The sequence below is a fragment of the Choloepus didactylus genome, chromosome 13, assembly GCF_015220235.1.
Source record: "Choloepus didactylus isolate mChoDid1 chromosome 13, mChoDid1.pri, whole genome shotgun sequence".
NCBI classification, from domain to species: Eukaryota; Metazoa; Chordata; class Mammalia; order Pilosa; family Megalonychidae; genus Choloepus; species Choloepus didactylus.
In genome coordinates this window covers 87,464,578-87,484,495 of record NC_051319.1, presented here as the reverse complement: position 1 = coordinate 87,484,495, position 19,918 = coordinate 87,464,578, and the positions used below count along the sequence as shown (strand labels likewise).

The window sequence follows — 19,918 nt, the reverse complement described above, 5'->3', positions numbered from 1 at the left end:
CACGGAACTTTCTCCAGAATAGATCATATGCTGGGACATAAAACAAGCCTCAATAAATTTAAAAAGATTGAAATTATTCAAAGCACATTCTCTGACCACAATGGAATACAATTAGAAGTCAATAACCATCAGAGACTTAGAAAATTCACAAATACCTGGAGGTTAAACAACACACTCCTAAACAATCAGTGGGTTAAAGAAGAAATAGCAAGAGAAAGTGCTAAATATATAGAGACAAATGAAAATGAGAACACAAAATACCAAAACCTATGGGATGCAGCAAAAGCAGTACTGAGGGGGAAATTTATAGCACTAAACACATATATTAAAAAGGAGGAAAGAGCCAAAATCAAACAACTAATAGATCAACTGAAGAAGCTAGAAAATGAACAGCAAACCAATCCTAAACCAAGTAGAAGAAAAGAAATAACAGGGATTAAAGCAGAAAGAAATGACATAGAGAACAAAAAAACAATAGAGAGGATAAATATCACCAAAAGTTGGTTCTTTGAGAAGATCAACAAGATTGACAAGCCCCTAGCTAGACTGACAAAATCAAAAAGAGAGAAGACCCATACAAACAAAATAATGAATGAAAAACGTGACATAACTGCAGATCCCGAAGAAATTTAAAAAATTATAAGAGGATACTATGAACAACAAACTGGATAATGTAGAGGAAATGGACAATTTCCTGGAAACATATGAACAACCTCGACTGACCAGAGAAGAAATAGAAGACCTCAACCAACCCATCACAAGCAAAGAGATCCAATCAGTCATCAAAAATCTTCCCACAAATAAATGCCCAGGGCCAGATGGCTTCACAGGGGAATTCTACCAAACTTTCCAGAAAGAACTGACACCAATCTTACTCAAACTCTTTCAGAACATTGAAGAAAATGGAACACTACCTAACTCATTTTATGAAGCTAACATCAATCTAATACCAAAACCAGGCAAAGATGCTATAAAAAAGGAAAACTACCGGCCAATCTCCCTAATGAATATAGATGCAAAAATCCTCAACAAAATACTTGCAAATCGAATCCAAAGACACATTAAAAAAATCATACACCATGACCAAGTGGGGTTCATTCCAGGCATGCAAATATGGTTCAACATAAGAAAATCAATCAATGTATTAGGACATATTAACAATTCGAAAGGGAAAAATCAAATGTTCCTCTCAATAGATGCTGAAAAAGCATTTGACAAAATCCAACATCCGTTTTTGATAAAAACACTTCAAAAGGTAGGAATTGAAGGAAACTTCCTCAACATGATAAAGAGCATATATGAAAAACCCACAGCCAGCATAGTATTCAATGGTGAGAGACTCAAAGCCTTCCCCCTAAGATCAGGAACAAGACAAGGACGCCCGCTATCACCACTGTTATTCAACATTGTGCTGGAAGTGCTAGCCAGGGCAATCTGGCAAGACAGAGAAATAAAAGGCATCCAAATTGGAAAAGAAGAAGTAAAACTGTCATTGTTTGCAGATGATATGATCTTATATCTGGAAAACCCTGAGAAATCAACGATACAGCTACTAGAGCTAATAAACAAATTTAGCAAAGTAGCGGGATACAAGATTAATGCACATAAGTCAGTAATGTTTCTATATGCTAGAAATGAACAAACTGAAGAGACACTCAAGAAAAAGATACCATTTTCAATAGCAACTAAAAAAATCAAGTACCTAGGAATCAACTTAACCAAAGATGTAAAAGACGTATACAAAGAAAACTACATAACTCTACTAAAAGAAATAGAAGGGGACCTTAAAAGATGGAAAAATATTCCATGTTCATGGATAGGAAGACTAAATGTCATTAAGATGTCAATTCTACCCAAACTCATCTACAGATTCAATGCAATCCCAATCAAAATTCTAACAACCTACTTTGCAGACTTGGAAAAACTAGTTATCAAATTTATTTGGAAAGGGAAGATGCCTCGAATTGCTAAAGACACTCTAAAAAAGAAAAATGAAGTGGGAGGACTTACACTCCCTGACTTTGAAGCTTATTATAAAGCCACAGTTGCCAAAACAGCATGGTACTGGCACAAAGATAGACATATAGATCAATGGAATCGAATTGAGAATTCAGAGATAGACCCCCAGATCTATGGCTGACTGATCTTTGATAAGGCCCCCAAAGTCACTGAAATGAGTCATAATGGTCTTTTCAACACATGGGGCTGGGAGAGTTGGATATCCATATCCAAAAGAATGAAAGAGGACCCCTACCTCACCCCCTACACAAAAATTAACTCAAAATGGACCAAAGATCTCAATATAAAAGAAAGTATCATAAAACTCCTAGAAGATAATGTAGGAAAACATCTTCAAGACCTTGTATTAGGCGGACACTTCCTAGACTTTACATCCAAAGCACAAGCAACAAAAGAAAAAATAGATAAATGGGAACTCCTCAAGCTTAGAAGTTTCTGTACCTCAAAGGAATTTCTCAAAAAGGTAAAGAGGCAGCCAACTCAATGGGAAAAAATTTTTGGAAACCATGTATCTAACAAAAGACTGTTATCTTGCATATATAAAGAAATCCTACAACTCAATGACAATAGTACAGACACCCCAATTATAAAATGGGCAAAGGATATGAAAAGACAGTTCTCTGAAGAGGAAATACAGATGGCCAAGAAACACATGAAAAAATGTTCAGCTTCACTAGCTATTAGAGAGATGCAAATTAAGACCACAATGAGATACCATCTCACACTGATTAGAATGGCTGCCATGAAACAAACAGGAAACTACAAATGCTGGAGAGGATGTGGAGAAATTGGAACTCTTATTCATTGTTGGTGGGACTGTAAAATGGTTCAGCCACTCTGGAAATCAGTCTGGCAGTTCCTTAGAAAACTACATATAGAGTTACCGTTCGATCCAGCGATTGCACTTCTCGGTATATACCCGGAAGATCGGAAAGCAGTGACACGAACAGATATCTGCACACCAATGTTCATCGCAGCATTATTCACAATTGCCAAGAGATGGAAACAACCCAAATGTCCTTCAACAGATGAGTGGATAAATAAAATGTGGTATATACACACGATGGAATACTACACGGCAGTAAGAAGGAACGATCTTGTGAAACATATGACAACATGGATTAACCTTGAAGACATAATGCTGAGCGAAATAAGCCAGGCACAAAAAGAGAAATATTATATGCTACCACCAATGTGAACTTTGAAAAATGTAAAACAAATGGTTTATAATGTAGAATGTAGGGGAACTAGCAACAGAGAGCAATTAAGGAAGGAGTAACAATAATCCAAGAAGAACAGATAAGCTATTTAACCTTCTGGGAATGCCCAGGAATCACTATGGTCGGTTAATTTCTGATGGGTATAGTAGGAACAAATTCACAGAAATGTTGCTATATTAGGTAACTTTCTTGGGGTAGAGTGGGAACATGTTAGTTATCTTTTTCTTATTCCCTTGTTATGGTCTCTTTGAAATGTTCTTTTATTGTATGGTTTTTTTTTAATTATTTATTTTTATTTTTTTATTTTTCATACAGTGGATTAAAAAAAAAAAGTTAAAAAAAACAAGGAAAAAATATGTAGAGCCCCCTTGAGGAGCCTGTGGAGAATGCAGGGGTATTGGCCTACCCCACCTCAATGGTTGCTAACATGACCACAGACATATAGGACTGGTGGTTTGATGGGTTGAGCCCTCTACCACAGGATTTACCCTTGGGAAGACTGTTGCTGCAAAGGAGATGCTAGGCCTCCTTATAATTGTGCCTAAGAGCCTCCTCCTGAATGCCTCTTTGTTGCTCAGATGTGGCCCTCTCTCTCTAGCTAAGCCAACTTGAAAGGTGAAATCACTGCCCTCCCCCCTACGTGGGATCAGACACCCAGGGGAATGAATCTCCCTGGAAACGTGGAATATGACTCCCGGGGAGGAATGTAGACCCGGCATCGTGGGATGGAGAACATCTTCTTGACCAAAAGGGGGATGTGAAAGGAAATGAAATAAGCTTCAGTGGCAGAGAGATTCCAGAAGGAGCCGAGAGGTCACTCTGGTGGGCACTCTTATGCACAATTTAGACAACCCTTTTTAGGTTCTAAAGAATTGGGGTAGCTGGTGGTAGATATCTGAAACTATCAAACTACAACCCAGAACCCATGAATCTCGAAGACAATGTATAAAAATGTAGCTTATGAGGGGTGACAATGGGATTGGGAAAGCCATAAGAACCACATTCCACTTTGTCTAGTTTATGGATGGATGAGTAGAAAAATAGGGGAAGGAAACAAACAAACAGACAAAGGTACCCAGTGTTCTTTTTTACTTCAATTGCTCTTTTTCACTTTAATTATTATTCTTGTTATTTTTGTGTGTGTGTGGTAATGAAGGTGTCAGGGATTGATTTAGGTGATGAATGTACAACTATGTAATGGTACCGTGAACAATCGAATGTACGATTTGTTTTGTATGACTGCGTGGTATGTGAATATATCTCAATAAAATGAAGATTAAAAAAAAAAAAAAAAGCATGGAATGCCAGCCAGTGGGTTCACAAAAGCTTTGGCCCTTCATCAAAAGACTAGCAAATAGTTGTTCATTTACAGGTTTGGGGTTGGAAAATGTTTAAAATGTGCAGGTATCATTTTCTATGATTCTCTTGCTTTAACTGACTTCTAAGTTTAATTAAATATCAACCCAATCCCATCAGCAGGAAGGTTTCTCCTGTGGAGAGAAAGGAGTAGGTGAAAGACGATGGCCTTAAATACCACCCTGGGGAGTTGGGATATCTCTGGAATAGGGAATTACTGTAGATGCTTGAAAAGAAGCATGGCATGATTTAATTGGTGTTTTGGAAGAGTAATCTTGCAGTGAGGCTTGGATTATTTTAATGGGAATTAAGATGATAAACCAGAGGAACAGAATGGGAGAACTCAGATGGCCATGTCAATTATTGTGTACATGTAAAAGGTGGCTAGGTTAATATTCAGGGTTAAGCTTTTGTTGGCCTCAGAACAGAACATGGTCTCCAAGACCATATCCATTTGTTCGTTCATTCATTCAGCAGACTCCCATGTAGCACCTATGACGTTCTACTGATATAGTGGTGAACAAGACAGACAGAGTTCCTGCCTTCATGGAGCTTATGTTCTAGTGAGAGAGACAGAAATTTAACATATGAGCACAGGAATAATGAACTATTACTGTAATTAGCTACCTGAATAAAGTACAGGGTTCTCTTTTCATTAACTCCACAACAACCCAGTAAGATAAAGTGATAGTATGTCTAGTTGACTAGTTGTCTCAATGTTATTATAACCCTGTAAAATATTTTCTGACTGCCTACTATGTACCGGGTCCTGTTCTAGCAGTGGGAGGTAGAGTAATGAACAAGACAGGTTAGGTCTCTGCCTTCATGGAGATTGAATATATCACTTTCATTCCCATCTTAACTCCTCAGACAATCAAATATATTCCCTCTCAGATGGGGATTCATCCACTTTATTCTCTTGTAATTACTTCCCAGAGTTATAGATTAGTAACTGTCATATTTAAGATAGCGCATATGGAATTCTTTGTGCCTGGCAGACAGTAGGTGCTCAAAACGTGTTAACTGTTATCATGGTTGTCACTACTACTACAGTGCCAAATTTCATGTCCTTCCTGGTAAACCAGACTTCATCTCTTGAATTAAATTTTGTAAACACTTACTACAAGCCTACCATGAGACTGACACACTGTTTCATGGAAATTATGAGATCACTGAGAAAAACTTCTGTAACACTAATCCCACCCTCAAAATTTAGGAGCTGAAAGACCTTGGACAAACATGAACCTTTGTAAGCCTCCCTTTCCTCATCTTGAAAAATGGGAGTAATAATATCTATCTTATTCAGTTTGTAGCAAAATGGGGATCAATAAACGTTAGTCATAAATCATAGCTATTTTTATTATCCTGAAAAACAGACATTGGATTAACCTACAGTTTATGCTTGTTTTCAAATGAATGTGAAAGAATAAAAATTAATTATCAAACTAAAAAAAATGGCCTTAACAGGCATTTTTAGACCATTTAGGAGAAAAATTAGGAAAATGTCACCACTTTTGGTCAAAGTGTTTTTCTCTGGCAATTTTAAGTTTACAACTACCTGAGTCTTCTCCCATTTTAAGATCTGTTTGACCAGCAGAAAAAAAGGGTAGGGACAAAGTTAATTGGGAACTTTTTGGAAAACTGAGAATTATTTGAACGCAAGGGTTACCTACCACTTAGAATTCTAACAGATAAGAGAGAAGGTGGACTGTTTTCTTAAAGCAGAGATTCAGCTGTGAAACAGGTTACAGTATGGGGAGAGATGTTCTATTAGCTAACTGTATATTTGTGTGTGTATATATATATATATATATATATATATATATATATACAGATACATAATTCTTAGTGTAAATTAAACAAGTACAAGAACACTCTTATTAGCAGGAGTTAATATTTAACTATCTTTAAAATACCTGCATAAAATATTAACTCAGTTGGGTCTTGAGTTTTTACCATGGATCTGTTCGTAGTCTGGGAACCGAATTCATGAAAACTATCTTATTTTAGTACCTGAGTCTTTTAAGTTGGAAAAACTGGCAAGTAGGAAAAGTGAACTCTTAGTGTCCACTACGAAAGCCCAGGGAAAGGCCTTTCTCCAATTGACTTGCTCTAAGGAATGGGAGAAGGGGAATCATCGCTTCTGGATCTAGCAGTGGGATTTGTCAACACCGAGTTGCTTATAGCCCTTCATAAAACTTATGTTGGCCGAGGGTTCAACGTTGGCCAAAAGATTTGGTTCCTCCAACTTTTCCGAGGAGGCGAGCATCTCTTCCTTTGCCAAGATGGCGGCCCTAGAATCGTCGGGAGGCGGCCGCGTAGATCGTCTCCGGACAGGCGGCTTAACAAAAGCCTAGGTCTGTCCTTTCATACCAAACAACGCATACGGTAGCGTTTAACCTTCAAAACCGAAGAAGGGTGACTTAGACTACCCGCGATCACGAGCCTTTGCCAAAATGGTGGACGCGGGTCCAGGGCCACCATCCTTTACCAAGATGGCAGCCAGGCGGCTTCCGGCACGCGTTTCCCCAATCCTCTCCAAGATGTTAGAGCAGAGGCTGCCGCCGGCAGAGTACCAGCGCGGCCTGAGGAGAGCCCGCGGCTGCAGGCGAGCGCCCAAGCACGGACTAAGTGGAGCTGTGGCAAACTCCGCCTTTGGCAGGGGCTGGCAAGAGCTGTCACCTCTGGGGGCGCAAAAGTTACCTCCCCAGACCCTAAAGCAACATAGCACAACCCTCCCCTAAAGTCAGAAAAATCATAATATGGTGCGGCGCAAGGTAGGAAGCTGGTCCCGGCGCCCCCCTAGCCTTCCGGACGCGGCTGGCTGGGGGAGGGGCTGGAGCGGGGGCCTCGGGCAGGGACACCCCTGGGAACTGGCCACGTGTTTCTTTCAGACTGAAGGGGATGAGTAACGGGAACGGTTGGAGAGAGTTTAATGCAGACATTTTAAAGCTGCGCGTGTTTTGTTTTACTTGGAGGGGCAGTGGTCCTATGAACGAGAAAGGGTGGGCGACGCGTTGAGCAAATGTCAAGATTCGGGGAGGGGCCTCCACCGGGAACTTGGAGGAGGGCTATGGAAGGGGTGGGAAAAGAGATCAGGGGTTTGTGGCGAGGGGTGGGGGGAGAGGGCGTACGTCGCAAGCAACTTACTGTTTCTCCGGCAACTTGCTTTTATGCTTGGCACCCCTCGTTTTCTTAAAATAATAATATAATAACAATAATAATAAACAAGTGCAAAGAAATTCAGCTCGCCGGAGGTTTTGCATTTGGCTTGCAACTTCAAGTGTGAGCGCGCTGAGAGGGAAGAAGGGAGCGGTGGGGGTTGAACTTGGCAGGCAGCGCCTCCTTCTGCTGCCGCCGCCGCCGCCGCCGCCGCCGCCGCCATCGCCGCCGCCCAGCAGACTCGGGAAGAGGGTGGGGGACGGCCGGGGCGCGGGGGAGGGTGAATTCTGCTTTGCAAGTTCTCTTCGGGTGCTAGAGCGCGGCAGCAGCTGCTGCAGACAGGGCTGTCCAGATGATGCGGGGGTGGGGGGCCTGCAGGCACGCGACTTCCCTGGCCCCAGAGTAAGTATGCACTGACCCCCTCCTCTATCGTTCCCTCTTAATGCTCCCCAGAGGGCGTGTCTTGCCGTCGGGTCCCGAGCGCGGCTGAGACTGTGCGGCACCGTTTCCGTGCAACTCTGTAGCCCTGTACAAAGTGACACACTTCGCGCAACTCGGCCCAGGGGCGGCGCCGCGGACCATCCCCGCGGCTTTGCTGCGGGCCGCACGCTGGGTTCCTCGCCCTCCCGCTGTCACCCGCAGGGGCACTGGCGGCGGTAACCGCCAAGGAAGAGAACGAACTCTAGAATGGGTCGGGAGCCGCGAAGCTGAGCAGGGGCGGGAAGGAGGCAGAGAAAAAGAGAAACCAGAGAAAAGTCGGCTTCCCTCCCAAACCCGCTTCTGACCAGGTTGGTTCCCACCGCCTCACTTTCTTATTTCCCTGGGGGTGGGCGAAGAGAAGCTCCCCACCCCCTACTGGGGACGGGGGTGGGCCGCATTCCCTGGGTAAATGCCCGGGCCGCCAGCTTGCAGGCGCCGTCGGGGACCGAAGTGGCGGGACCCCAGCGGAGGTCTGGGGGCGGGGGCTTCGGGCCGCTCCTGCAGTTGCTGAGCATTGCCAACAGGTTGCACCGTTCCCCGCTGCTGCCGCTGCCGCTACTGCGCGGCCCCTCCGGCGGGGAGCGGCCGGGGGTGGAGTGGGAGCGCGAGTGTGTGCGCGCCGTGGCACCGCCTCCGCCCGCCCCCCGCTCGGTCCCGCTCGCTCACCGCGGTCGGGCGGCCCTTTCGCGTGTCCTCGCTCCCTCCCCTCTTCTCCTCCTCCATTTTGCGAGCTCTAGTCTGTGGCTGGAGCCCGAGTCACCGCCTGCCCGTCGGGGACGGATTCTACTAGATTGAAGGGGACGCCGCAACCCGAGCGGCCGAAACGTAGGGGTGCGGGGATAGGGGAACGTGCACCCGGGAGGCCAGACCTGCGAAGTCGAGAGAGGAGCAGGGGGCTGCCTTGTCAGCCGGGAAATGGGAGACTTTCTTAAATAGCTCCCCCCATGGAGAAGGGGGCGGCTGTTTACTTCCTTTTTTTAGAAAAAAATATTTCCCTCCTCCTCCACCTCCTCCTGCTTTCACACGCTAAGTTGTTTATCTCAGCTGCGGTAGGAGCTGCGGACGCTGGCGGGTAAAGCGGCGCCCGCCAGAGGTAAGAGGCAGGGATGGGGTGGGGGTTGGGGCCCGTGCGGGCCGCGGTAGGGGCCCGCAAACTTTTATTAGCATAGGGAAGTGGGGTGGGGGCTGGCGAGGGCCGGGTGACGGTGACGAAAGGGCAGCTCGCGGGTGACAGCGCTGGCCTCTTTCTCTCCTTCCGCCGCCGTCCCCTGGCCGGGCCGAGGGGGAGGAACCTGAGCTCTCTGCGTATGGAGCTTCGTCAAGCTGCCCCGGTTTCCGAATCTCTCATTCCTCAGCGCGGAAACCTACGCCCTTTTCCCCCCTCGTTCCCCAGTTCTCCCCTTCTTTTCCCTCCAAGGAGGCCGCCCAGACACCGTTTTTTATGGTGAACTTTAAGCCGCGTTTGAATTCTACTTTCCCGAACATTTCCACTCCACCCTAGTGCGCCCTAGAGCGATCAGGGTTTCTGTCTTGGCTCCAACGCGTCTCCTTTCTGGCGGGCGTGTGGTGCATGTGTATGTTAGTGTGTGTGTGTGTGTGAGAGAGAGAGAGAGAGAGAAAGAGAGAGAGAGAGTGAACACACCCAGGGGGCTGAGAGCCTGTAACTTGGAGACTTCGGCCGGGGCTGGCGTTATCTGGTAGAAGTGGGCGTGTCGGAGAAAGAACTCAACAGGTCTGGACACATTTCTCTTAACCTCGCACTTTTTCCTCTTTCCCCCTCGCCCCCCTTCCAGGGTTTGTTCTTCAGTGCTTGGCATCATTTCGCATCTGACATTTTTAAGTGGTCCTTTTTAGAAAAAGACCCTCCCTAACCCTAATAGTTTTGTGGTGCGACTTTGACAAGCTTTGGTTTGACATTTGGGGTTGCAGACTTGATAATTGCAGCCTTGTAATACCACTTAAGACCCCTTGGCATGGTTCCTTATGGCCAATTAATGTGTCAGGGATATTTGCAAGTTAAACTGGGGGATAATATGGCTTGCGTTTTCCTATGAAGTATTGTTTTGGTTTCGGGTTTGAAGGCAGCTGTCAAAAAAGCAGAGTGGAAATTCATTAGGCTCCATTTGATACCTTGTGTTTAGAGATTATTATCAGATAAACACCGAGGTGGTGCAGAGAGGTAAGCAGTTTACCTTCAAGATTTGTAGTGGCAGGTCCCCACCTCTCCACCTTTCTTGCACTCCCATTTCAGTGAGGGCAACTGAAGTTGGGGCTTTTTGACGTCTCGGTACAGGAAAAGTTTCCTCCTGTTTGACAGGATTTGATTATAATGTCTCAAATGTGCTTATCAAAGTCTTTGCCTACTTCTTAAAACATCCTCGTTATTAACCTAATCTTCTAAAGAATAGGCTCAAAATTGGGATAGGTGAAGGTTTAAAATGCAGAGAAAGTGATTCTAAGCATTTTATTGGATATAGTTTTTACAAAACTTGGTTTATGTGGATGTAATTTTTATAGCTCTGTGTTTTTCTATTTTTCAGTACTTCGATGGAAAGGAAAAAAGTGTTAATTTAGAAATATAATAGTGTTTCATACCACGAGTGTTAAACAGTTAAAAAAATGTAGCTTAATCTAGATTGTGAGTTATTACAAAAATATACAGCTATATTTGAGTTATACTTAAATAAGCTACAATTGTAATGAGACACTATCACACATACTCTTATGCCTTTTTGAAATGTGTATTTTGGTTGGCTGGTATACAATATATTTAATTTCATACTTCCAAAATTTGAAGATAGGCACTATTAGGCAAACCCAGTCAGATATGAGTTAGAAATGAGAGCCTTTTTCCAGTCTGTTGGAAGATTAGTTGATCATCATTGTTTATTTTTTATGTAAAATAAGCATGATTCACCAGTAGGTTGTACTAAAAGGCTGGATGTGTAACTAGGTAGTAGGAGGGGAGTTTGGGAGTATTTAGAGATAGAGAATTCTGGGGTATTTATCAAATTTTATGTGTATTGGGTTTCAGACAAGCAAACAGCTTTGACTGAAAAGGAGTAGGAACTTTAATGATCTGTGATCATTTAAAAAATCAAATACATTGACATCAACTTGAACTTTTAGAATAATCATCTGTAATGAACGGTAATGACTATAATTAACAAAGTTACAAGTTTGGAGAGTGGCAGGATGAATAGTCAAGCTTAACTCCATATGATACTGTCCTCAGCTGTGCAAACAGACTGCATTATATTTTTAAATATGGTACATTGAATGGAAGCAGGGGAAATGGATTTTTTATTTTGGAAGATAGAAACTACTCTTCTGATAACAAGGAATTACATTTGGAGTTAACTAAAAGTTTCATTTTAAAGGCTATTCTTTTTTTTTTTTTTTTAACTAATTGTATCCCTGAGCTCATGTAACGTTATAGCTTATTATATTCCACCACCCCTCTTTTTTTTTGGTAGCTGATATTCCCTGATGGACTCCAAAGAAACCTTACAATCCCCCAGTAAAGAAGAAATCTCCAGCAGTGTGCTTGGTCAGGAAAGGAGAAATGTGATGGACCTCTATAAAACCCTAAGGGGAGGAGCTACTGTGAAGGTTTCTGCATCTTCACCCTCACTGGCTGCTGCTTCTCAGTCAGACTCCAAGCAGCCAAGACATTTGGTGGATTTTCCAAAAGGCTCAGTAAGCAATGCACAGCAACCCGATCTGTCCAAAGCAGTTTCACTCTCAATGGGATTGTACATGGGAGAGACAGAAACAAAAGTGATGGGAAATGACCTGGGATTCCCACAGCAGGGCCAAATCAGCCTTTCCTCTGGGGAAACAGACTTGCGGCTTCTGGAAGAAAGCATTGCAAACCTCAGTAAGTCGACCAGTGTTCCAGAGAACCCCAAGAGTTCAGCATCTGCCGCTGTTTCTGCTGTCCCTACAGGGGAGTTTCCAAAAATTCACTCTGATGTGTCTTCAGAACAACAGAATTTGAAGAGCCAGACTGGCACCAAGGGTGGCAACGTGAAGTTGTATACCGCAGACCAAAGCACCTTTGACATTTTGCAGGATTTGGAGTTTTCTTCTGGGTCCCCAGGTAAAGAGACAAATGAAAGTCCTTGGAGAGCAGACCTCTTGATAGATGAAAACTGTTTGCTTTCTCCTTTGGTAGCAGAGGATGATCCATTCCTTTTGGAAGGAAACCTGGCTGAGGACTGCAAGCCTCTCATTTTACCGGAGACTAAACCTGAAATTAAGGATAATGGAGATCAGATTTTATCAAGCCCCAGCAGTGTGCCACTGCCCCAAGTGAAAACAGAAAAAGAAGATTTCATTGAACTCTGCACACCTGGGGTAATTAAGCAGGAGAAACTGGGCCCAGTTTACTGTCAGGCAACCTTTCCTGGAGCAAATGTAATTGGTAATAAAATGTCTGCCATTTCTGTTCATGGTGTGAGTACCTCTGGGGGACAGATATACCACTATGACATGAATACATCATCCCTTTCTCAGCAACAGGATCAGAAGCCTATTTTTAATGTCATTCCACCAATTCCTGTTAGTTCAGAAAAATGGAATAGGTGCCAAGGATCTGGAGATGACAATTTGACTTCCTTGGGAACTTTAAACTTCCCTGGCCGATCGGTTTTTTCTAACGGCTATTCAAGGTAAGACTGATGCTTTTCTATTTCTTAAGAATCGTACAGCTAAAATAGATTGATAGATTTAAATATTCATTTATTTGTATATGTACTCCAAAGGTTTGTGTACTTTTTTTATGGGAATAAATGGTCTTTTGACCGCTTAGGTATAGTCAGCCTAAATGATTTGTCTGTACGTAACCATTTCAAAATTTGTTTCTTAAATAACCGGTATTCAGTATTCCATTCGCCACTGGTTGAAAATTTTATTTAAAAACTTTAAAATAATATTGCTCATTAACAGGTATCCTGTGTAAAAATTGTATGGATTCAAGGGCATATAATGTCTGGTAATACCATAGTGTATTTATGGTGCTTGTTTATTTAGCTGTTTTAGAATGTGTTCTTATATTACAATAAGATACTCTTAATACTTTATTCTAAAGTTGTGCAGGTATATTTGCACATTTATGAGGTGTTTGCTTGAGGAGATTAAGGGTTAAAAATTAGTAAGTACCAACAGTGAGCCCAGTTCCTCAAACTGAACCCTCTGTTGTAGAATTTGAATTTTGAGATTGCTAAAACAGTGCCGTAAACAGTGAACATGGCATTTGCCCACAGGATTCTCTATCTAAATGAGACAAGTTGTGTCTGCTGATCAATCTCTTAAAGAAAAGAATTGATGAAAACATGGTGCAAAACAAAATTCTACTTTCAGATGTTCTTGCAATTTCTCAAATAGATAACTGTTGGCCAAAACTGTTACGCTATAATTCCCAGCTATCATTTGATTTGTTTCTTTTTTTTATTTTTTTCTCATTTATAAGCATACTGACATTTTCTCTCTGACTTCAAAATGTCTGTTAAAATTAAATTGTCAGAAAAAAGTTCTGTAATTCAGAAATATGTGTAGGTAGGGGTTAAGTTCTCTACTCCTTACCCCCGTCCCCAATTCAGATGAATGCTAGATTGTATATCCATTTTAGGTATGAAGGAAATGGCCAAAATGTGGATTGAAGAGACCCGAGATTGATTTATCAGTGGTATTTTGAAAGAAGGTGTAGTAGATGCCATGATTTATTTGTTTGTACATAACTTTTTCAAGCTTGTTTTTTTTTTAAATTTTAGTATGTTTGTTATTCCCATAAATTAGTAATTGAGGATTTTTTATAAAGCTCTCTTTAAAATATTTTTTCCCCATTAAAGGTATCCTAACACCAAGGTGGCTCTTCCTAAGTAGGAAACTTTTCTTGTTGAGGAAAAAATTCCGACTTAGATTTAGGCTATGTCCTATTTGTCTAAAAGGCTTAGTTGTTTCTTATCAAAAAAAAACTTTGGTTCTTGTGTATCTTAATGTAAGTTACCTACTAGTCTATTGTTTAAATAATAATTATCTTTTATTTAGAAGAATATGACTTCAATTTTTTATTGTCTTTCTAAATCAAAGGTTTAGAATGTATTAATAAGGAAATTTGAGATGTTTCTCATCACGTAAACAGTAGTGTTTTAAATGTCAAAAGACATGCTGTGTTTTAAATATTTCTATCTCAAGTTTTTTGGCAATGGAATTCTTGATTGAATGTGCTTGGTTTCTTAAAAGAGCAAGTACAGTTGATTTGACTGAGCTATCTGTAGGAAACTACTAAATAGATTTATAACTTGTACAATGAAAATAATACATCTTAGGAAATGCTTGGGGATTATTAATGCATTTTGTCCTGATAATTACCCTGGTATTGTTTTCATATTCCTTACTATAAGAAAAGGCAAGACATAATCATTTTTTGTTCACAATGAACTTTTCATTAAGCCCTATAATGGGATATGGAATATAAGTTTTAGAAGAACAGAGTTGCCCTTAAATCATTAAAGATAATTTTGATACTTTAACTTTTATAGTACATTATGATATATAAAGTGTGTTCATATATGTTTAATTTGAGCCTCATAATAACCTTACGAAGGCAGGCAAAGCAGTGAGGATGTGACTTTTTAGACGTTCTTTAAAATATCCTGTGAATGATCATTTTTATAATTATGTGTGGTTTGGAATTATAATCAGTAGTCTGTGTTGTAATGAAAAGGTTGTAATACCTTATATAGAACCATTTAGTAATGTTTTGAAAATTTTATTCCTTATGGCATTACCTTAGCATTGAGAGATATGATTACCAGAACAAAGCTGCTTCCAAATAAATTGAAACAATGTTTCTTTTCTAATCATCATTGAATTAGTCTGTTGTTTCCAAACAAGAGCCTGGATATAACTAAAATTGGTTGCTTTCTTCTTCTCTGTTTATAATGTTGCATGGTTCTAGCCAAACATTAGCTATGATCAGTGACCCTCAGACATCAGCAAATAAATCCACATGTTGAGAGTGCAACTGGATTGAAAACTGACTTTCTGACTTCAGAGATAAAAACATTAAATGGCACCAATAACTTCACTTGCATTTTTTTTTAATTAATAAAAGCCTAAGTTGTAATTTGACTTTTAAAATGCTACCTATCATTGTTTTTTTCTCAGAAGACTAAAAAAAAAAAAAAACTTTATACTCTGTTTGGGGGCAAGGAGATTCCTTCAGCTATGTCAATGCACAAAAATATTCAATTTTATTAACTTGTAAATTATGAATATCATCATTCAGCAGAATAAAGCATTTTCTTTTTAAGGCTTAAGCTCAATGGTCATAAAACAAGAGAAACCTTATTGTTGCTCAAATCCATCTCTTACATAAAGTAAACTAGTCATTCTAATTTAATATGCTTTTTAAAATCTGAAATTCAATAAGTTTAGCATAAATCTGTCACATTGATAAAAGAACTTTTCTGCATAATATGCTTTTCAACACTTTCACTTCAGCATTAATGGTAAAACTGCAGTAAAGAGGCAGAGAGAAGTAAGTGGTTTCAGGTGGAGTTAGAGCTTGTATTGTGATTATGTTGAAACTTTAGTGTGAAAAAGTTGACTGCCTTCTGAAGAATAGTATTACTGGAGAGAAAGAAGGATGCAAGATGAACTTTGTAAACTCAATCATAAATGGAGTTTAGGGCTCTGGTGACTGGCGCTCAGTGAAGTTTATGTAGATTTTAACATCTCATTAATTGCATCTACTTCTACTTCTATAAAAGTTAGCAAAATTGAAGATGTGTACAAACACAGGATGAGTGAAGCAAATTCTTCCCTTTCTCGTTTTTCTTATTAACATTCTGTTGAATGTTTTATCAGAAAGGAAGGAGACATAAAGAAGAGGTATTGTTTTGACTTTGTTTTGCCCTGTTTTTAATGGATACTTTCTTTAATACCTACCTTTTCTGTTTCCTCTCCTTCCAAAGGTTCTGGCAGTGGTTGTTTCAATGTCTTTGAAGCTTTATATTTGAAAATTCACTCATATAAAGTGATTTCTGAATGTTAAAGGAGATTTGCTTTGGGGTTTGTTTATTTTATTTATTTATACCTCTATGAACACATAAGATACTTTTTCTTAAAAATAAAAACCCTACAACTTGTTATGTCTATGTCATTAGTAAAAGAAAAAAACTTCAATATAAAGCACACGGTGTCTCAGTTTAGTAAGGAATGAATCTCATGAACTGTGTGGCTGGCATATGGTCAGATTTTATTGAAATTACTTCTTGTGATATTTCTTTGCCTATTCCATCATATTTTTATAATTGATAACATAATTTGTATTCATAGTGCTGCTTTGGTTTTGTCTTAGTTACAGATATTTTAGTCTGACTACTTTCAATGTACTATTAAATGTTTATACATTTTATGAAAACTTATTTTGAAACATACCTTGCATAAATGTAAGTTACATGCAAATTGTATGAACAGTGAAATTAACATGTGGATAGAGATTGCTCCAGGTCCCTTTTGAGATTTAATAAAGGAGAGATTGGTTCAAAAGGGTTTATTTTAATATGAGCACCTACAGTGAAAGCTAGAGCATCTGCATTAATTGGTTATGTAAGTCTTTATCCACTCAGGTCTACAGGTGATTGAAGTAGCCTAGTTATGTTAGGAAAATTTAATCTACATTAGGTTTAGACTAGGTCTGGGGCATAGTTCTATTTTTTCTTTTACTATAATCATTACATCTAATTTTAATTGGCAGTGAGTTCTATTATGTACTATCTATGTGAGCAAATTAAATAGGCAAAATAAGCTTTTGCCGAATATTATTTACCTTTCTGAGGATACCCTAGTAATATTTTCATCAAAGGAATTGTGCAATGCAGTATTTACAGGTATTTGTCAAATTAATGAACATTTGTGACCATATTGTTGAGTCATGGAAAATACATATTGGTGAATTATGTTGCATAAAGAGTTAAACTATAACTGAAAAGAGAACCCATGCTCTCCTAATTTCTGTAGCTCCAGCAATCCAACTGCTTTCATTTTCCTCTGACTTATTCTACTAGGGTTTTGTATTTTTCAATTAAATAAAAAGATCCCTTTGGAGAACTCTCACTTTAAAAAAAGAAAAGACCCGTTAAGTGTCATTTTTCCCTTTGAGCTGTGTGTGAGCATTTCAAGATAAATTGGAATTGGGTGTGAATTTTACTGTTTTTTTTTTTTAAGTTTATATATTAAAGTATATTTTAGAAAAAATACAATTTTACATAATTAGTTGTAGACAGTGGTTTCAACCCCCAAGCACATAATTTTGACAGGCTTCCTTTATTCCCAGTATCATCACAAATGTCTCTTAAATACAGGATTTTCAGTGGCGTTTGAGAGTTTATGGAGGGGTGGGGAAGAGGCAGGGAAGGAGAAGGGATAGAAGTGTGTGGAATTGTGGAAGTTAAGTTTAAAAATATCAAGAACAGTTCTGATAACAATATTTATCAATTGTTATGAATTTAAAGGACTAAGGAGAGAGATTTGGGACTGTGTTTATGTACAAGGGAATGTACCAACCAGGATTACAATTTAGTTTTTCTCATTTGAGGTGAAGATTTAAAGCAAATCGTGGCAGTAGAACCCATAATTGTTTACAGTTACGTTGCCTCTTGCTGTGTTTAATAAAACAAGAAAGGATGGAATAAACATTTTAATTCCTTTCAGATTATTTCACCTAAGGTCAAATTCATATTGGCCCCATTTTAATTTAAGCTGCTATTTAATTAATGAAAATTTAATCACTTGACTGTAGTGTAAATAATGATCTCTTATGTTGATATAACCACTTTATTTCCTGGTGCACTTTATACATTGTCACCTGACTGGAAGGCAATCCTTTTCTTTAGTAATACATTTACTAAATTGTGTGTTTTTCTGCTAGAAATTTGAGAAAATTAAATTCTTACTTAATAGTATATATGTAGAATATTTATATTATGGAGTTCTGAAAGTGTTAGACTGCAATTTAAATTATTTATATTGCAATATAGTCCTTAAAGCCAATTATTTTGAATAGAAGTGTATCATCCCCTAATTTTATCTCAGGGCCAGTTTAAATATTAACGACATTCTAGTAGAGCTGCATGCTTAAACCTGTCTTTTCAGAGTAATCCAAGCATTAATTTTGAGTGCTTTAAAATATTTTTTCTTTTCCAGAAAGTTTCAGTAGGATGAATAGTATCTGTAATGGAGCAAGTTTAGTGAAAGTACCTCTTCTTTTAGACTTTTTTCATTCACACTATAGGGCACCAAAAATAATATAAGGGGAGAAAAAAGTTTGATGATATGATCATTCTAGATGTTTAGCACATTATCTTACCTTGAATTTTTGTTTATGCAACTCAATTTGAGGGTCCAATGCAGATTAATAAGCCAGCATTATTTAGGACATGTAGTTCACTGTAATAAGTAATTAACTTTTATTATTTCTTTTTTATAATAAAATTAGCCTTTATTCTAGTTGATTTCATAATTGTCCACAATATTATTTAACCTTGGCTATTAGGAAAGTATATTTGATAGCCAAATTTTGAAAGCTATTGTGAAATCACATCCAGTGTGATACATGATTTATTATTTCATGCTGGTTGGGACAGTGCAGTTCCTTAATGACCTTATTATCACATGTGGATAATAAAAGTTCTATTGGTTTGTTATGGATGCTGTTTTAAAATGTTTTGTTTTTTAATTTTGGGGGATAGGGCTTCCTTAATTTTAAGATGACTTAAATGGCGAATTTTGGCAGTGACATGTTTTTCTTCCCCCCACCCTTGGATCCCTTCCTTACAATTTGATTTAATTATTCTGTAGAAATAGAAAAAACTAAATATCAGGAGACTTGAGTTTTAAGGATGAGCTGAACCAATCTATGACCTTAGGTAACTAGGTGTTTTGAAGTCAAGAATGCTTTACAACCATATCTGACTTATTTTGTTTGTATGTGTGCAGTTGGGGTCGGTGATAGTATACTAAGGTTGTTTTTTTTTAACATATTCTTTGTCCATTATCAAGCACAAGACAAAGAATGAATCCAGATGTGGTATTTGTATAATATAAGAATTTAAAATAATGTAGTTGGTGGTAGCATATAGAAAATAATATGTAAATATTGCAGTTGTTAGAGCCCTAAAGATGGGCCTCTTGGATTCTGAGAGCTTGCTTTGTGCCTTAAGTATAATTGTAAATAAGAGCTTAAAGAAAATTGAGAGCTCATCTACTCCCCACCCCCTCATTTTTGCAGATGAAATCAGACCTTTCCCTTGATACAGCAAGTATCTAGGGAAAGGTCACAGAACTAGTTAGTGGTGTAGCCAGGTTGAATATCTTAATTCTCATTTATCTAAGTTCTCCAATAATCTAAGCTCATAATTTCTGGGTCTGTTTGAGAGACCTGAAATAGTTGCCTGATTGACCCAATACAAATACCCAGATGTTTCATACAAGTTACTTCACCTAGTTTAGATGTTTTTAAACCTTTTTAGTTTTGTTACCATTTTTTTCCTATTAATAATTGAGCACATATTATGTGGCAGCACTTTGGTAAGCCCTTTGTATGCATTCATCACACTTAAACCTCTTAACAACCTTATGAAGGTTATTTCAATATCGGTTTCCTTATTCTG

The 19,918-nt window shown here is 39.2% G+C and overlaps 1 protein-coding gene across 6 annotated transcripts in view; it reads left to right on the top strand.

Annotated features, from left to right (window-relative positions):
- The window catches only part of NR3C1 (nuclear receptor subfamily 3 group C member 1), a 160,756-nt gene that overhangs the window by 39,197 nt on the left and 101,641 nt on the right, over positions 1-19,918 (top strand). Inside the window, exons 1-2 of one of the 6 annotated variants that reach the window (XM_037802162.1) lie at positions 7,336-7,372; positions 11,714-12,910. In XM_037802162.1, coding sequence (XP_037658090.1) covers positions 11,727-12,910 — 1,184 coding nt within the window. In that variant the 5' untranslated portion in view covers positions 7,336-7,372; positions 11,714-11,726. Of the gene's footprint in view, positions 1-7,335; positions 7,373-8,072; positions 8,160-8,247; positions 8,546-8,654; positions 9,331-11,713; positions 12,911-19,918 lie in introns of those variants that run through there. The other 5 variants (XM_037802161.1, XM_037802160.1, XM_037802159.1 and 2 more) reach the window with 5 other exon arrangements.